The following is a 3605-nucleotide window of genomic DNA, read 5'->3' as shown; positions in this document are numbered from 1 at the left end:
ATTTTAGAATTTTAGAATTTAGAATTTTAGAATTTTAGAATTTTAGAATTTTAGAATTTTAGAATTTTAGAATTTAAGAATTTAAGTATTTTAGAATTTTAGAATTTTAGAATTTAAGAATTTTAGAATTTTAGAATTTTAGAATTTTAGAATTTTAGAATTTTAGAATTTTAGAATTTTAGAATTTTAGAATTTTAGAATTTTAGAATTTTAGAATTTTAGAATTTTAGAATTTTAGAATTTTAGAATTTTAGAATTTTAGAATTTTAGAATTTGAGAATTTAAGAATTTTATTTCCTAAATTATTGATTTTCAAATTTCCTAATTTCCTAACTCCCTAATATCCTAATTTCCGAATTTCCTAACTTCCTAATTTCCTTATTTCCTAACTTCCGAAATTCCTAACTTCCTAATTTCCTAACATATTTACATATAACCTAATTTTCTTATTTTTTTTTTATTTTACTTATTTGCTAGTATCATAATTTCCAAATTTCCTAATTCCCAAATTTCCTAATTCCCAAATTTCCTGATTCCCAAATTTCCTAATTCCCAAATTTCCTAATTCCTTAATTCCGTAATTTTCTTATTTCCTTATTTCCTAATTCCTTATTTCCTAATTCCTTATTTCATAATTTCATTATTTCATAATTTAATAGTTACCCAAATTTCCTTATGCCTAATTTACAAATTTCCTTATTTACAAATCAAGCAAAACATTGTAATAGGGCCGAAGCCGAAGTGTAAACAAAGAGTCTATCCTGCTCGTTCCTATTGTAAACATCAACTGACGTGAGCAGGATAGACTCTTTGTTTACACTTCGGCTTAGGCCCTATTACAATGTTTTGCTTGAAATTTCCTAATTCCTTAATTCCCTGATTTCTTGACCACGTTCCTTCCGATCTGCATACTTAGCTTAAACGAACGCACCATGACTGAACTTGGCAACGCTCACCAAACGAACGCACCATGATGAACGCAGCGAGCTGTCAAAAATTTTCACTTGCGTGCGTGTTCAATCACGTTGGTGGTGGCCGCGGATTTATTTGAGATTTTCAACGTGAAGTAGTGTGTGATTGTGAAAAAGGATCCTCTGTCGTTAAATCGTGCGGGTGGCCGTACCGGAACAGCTCCTAAATGGCGGAATGAGCAAATCTGGGTGAGTATTTGCTGTTTTGTGAAACTCAAAAGGGCGGAATCCCAGCAGTAGGCATTTTCCATGGCCTGCTTTTTGTGTTTCTCTTTTTTACCGGAATTCAACACAACGGAGGCGCTCGTTTTGGAAAAGAAGGCCCGGCTCCAGCTGCGGACTTTCCCGGCCGCCGTCATGACGTGGCCTTCAAGACGGAGTACAGCTGACATGGTGCAGAACTCGTTCCGGGTGTTGGTTCTGCCGAGTGACGGACCAGGGTGAGTTTGAAGTGTGGTTGTTTCTTGGGACATTTTTTCTACGCTATTGGAGGAGGACAGAGCTACGGCCCAGTATTTTCAATTCTGAAACGGTTCTCGATTCGGATTCCGGTTCAAACGTAACAACCCAGTCAGTTCAACTTGAGTTCTGAAACGAAATTCAATTCGAATAGTTAACAAATCCTGTTCCAAACGCTACAACCGGTTCCGTGTTCGTGGAATCTCACTTTGCAGCACTTGCAGACATTTTCCTTGGCCTGCTTGGGAATAAACAAACAACAAAAACTTTGTTTTGCTGACTATTTTTTTTAATATTTGTTTTCGTTATTGCAGGGACTATTTCGATCGTGGATTACGGATGAGCCAAGTAATGCTGCCGGGGAGTTTCTTTCCGGATGAAATCAATGGAAACAGTGCAACAATCTCATCCACGGGTCAACTGATCACCAAGAGGGCAATCTTACTGCAACCAGGTAAGCAGGAGCGGGGGAAAACAGAAAGCGGAGTATTTACTGTTCAAATTCCGCAGGCTGCTTGTTTGGATCGCCAAATTTTCCCTGGCCGTTTCCTGGAAGGCGTTGCTACAGATGCGAAAAGGGTAGACCGACAACGTAGACGGAGTTCCTGTGGTGTTGGTGGTGACAAGAGGACGAAATCAACCGGAGCCTTCACAGAGGTTGTCGCTGAAAAAATTGCAGCTAAGCCGAGTGAAACGGGAAGGCGAAACAATAGTGCGAGAAAGAGAACGGAAAAGATCGCAAGAGCCCAGCAATTCAATTCGAATTTGGAAACGGAATCTAATTAGATTCTAAATAGAAACCGTTTCAAACGCAACAACCGGTTCTGTGTTCGAACCGGTTGTTGCGTTCGAAATGGAACCTAATTCGAATCTAATTTGATTTCGTTTCAGAATTCGAATTGAACTGACTGGGTGGAAGAGAAACCAAAGCCAAAGTTTGTAACACGCACCCACACGAACACAAACGTACACAGCTTTTTGGGCCAATACAATAAGAACCATGAAAGTACTGTATTTAATTATATATTTCATTGTCCATTTTCATTTTTTACAGTATAATGTAGTGGAGAGAAAAAAAATTAATAAAATGAGAATACAATGAAACATACTGTAATTATTATTTATTTCAATGTACGAATATAGTTTAAACAGTAATAATTAGTATGGAAAAAACTATGAAGAACTGTAAATTGACTGTGCAATCCATTGTAATGCTTGCTGTATTTATTATAAATGTATGATGTTTTCTATGGTCAGGGTAATTTTTTTGACGGAAAAGGCATCAATGAAAATACGGTAGAATGTATAGTTTTTGGTTTTTTTTTGTATGGGGAAAAGTCGAAATTTTTATGGTGACTGTGCCTAACAATACCCCTTTTTTATAGTAAATTCCCAGAATAGGATATATTCTATGGTGAAAAAACATAAAGGCTACTGTAGAATCATGGTAAAAATAACCATAGAATTTATCGTGTGATAACCATAACATCTACTGTTGGTTTATAGTAAAACTTTATGCGGGCCTTTTTCCTCCGGTTTTTACTGTTTCAGAAATGGTTTTTAAATGGTATTTTAAGGTTTTTCTTACAATTTTTAACCTTGCTGCTACTGTTTTACAAATGGTTCGTAAATGGTTTTTTAGGGGTTTTCTTGCTATTTTTACCGAGCGCTACTATTATAGAAATAGTTTTCACATGGTTATTTAAGGTTAATTCTATAATTTTCTCCCAGTTCCACTATTTGAGAAATAGTTTTCAAATGGTTTTTAATAGTTTTTCTAGCATTTTTTACCTACCAAATTTGTACAGAATTGTTCACTTTTTGACGGATGGTTCACAACAATAATATTAAAACTATTTCGGCTTTTATTCTAGTTGATTGCCGATTCTGTTCGGTTGATCATACTTCCAAAGTCGTCCAAACCTGAAAAAATAAGAAAAAAATCACAAAATATCGAGTAGAATGTAACATTCAAATGTGTGTACTTATCTGATGATTCAAATGATTTCCTTGATTAATGCCAATCGTGCGTTCGCTTCGATTTAGTTTTGTCGGTCGGCTGCCGCCGAATCCTCCAGCACCAGCTGTTCCGTTGTTTCAAGTTCTCCACGGCGCTGAAATGATCAACAAGAAAAATGTAAACAAAGTCTGGTAAATCAAATGATTTGTTTGAAA

General features: G+C 35.7%; 1 protein-coding gene across 1 annotated transcript; it reads left to right on the top strand.

Moving 5' to 3' along the window:
* Positions 1–991: 991 nt before the first annotated feature.
* On the top strand, positions 992–2081 carry LOC119769535. The gene is made up of 4 exons (XM_038262400.1): positions 992–1160; positions 1272–1411; positions 1745–1884; positions 1941–2081. The coding sequence occupies exons 2-4, from the start codon at positions 1329–1331 to the stop codon at positions 2024–2026; spliced, it is 309 nt and encodes a 102-aa protein (XP_038118328.1). The 5' UTR covers positions 992–1160; positions 1272–1328; the 3' UTR covers positions 2027–2081.
* Positions 2082–3605: the final 1524 nt, after the last annotated feature.

Source organism: Culex quinquefasciatus, chromosome 3, assembly GCF_015732765.1.
Source record: "Culex quinquefasciatus strain JHB chromosome 3, VPISU_Cqui_1.0_pri_paternal, whole genome shotgun sequence".
Taxonomy (NCBI): domain Eukaryota; kingdom Metazoa; phylum Arthropoda; class Insecta; order Diptera; family Culicidae; genus Culex; species Culex quinquefasciatus.
The sequence above is the reverse complement of the archived record's forward strand: the minus strand, read 5'-3'. Positions and strand labels throughout refer to the sequence as shown.

Excerpts from the sequence above, each read along its gene's own strand:
- LOC119769535 (XM_038262400.1), top strand. The coding sequence starts at position 1,329 with ATGACGTGGCCTTCAAGACGGAGTACAGCTGACATGGTGCAGAACTCG. Across the intron at positions 1,412-1,744 it reads CTGCCGAGTGACGGACCAGG|GGACTATTTCGATCGTGGAT; the intron begins GTGAGTTTGAAG and ends TCGTTATTGCAG. Across the intron at positions 1,885-1,940 it reads GGCAATCTTACTGCAACCAG|GCTGCTTGTTTGGATCGCCA; the intron begins GTAAGCAGGAGC and ends CAAATTCCGCAG.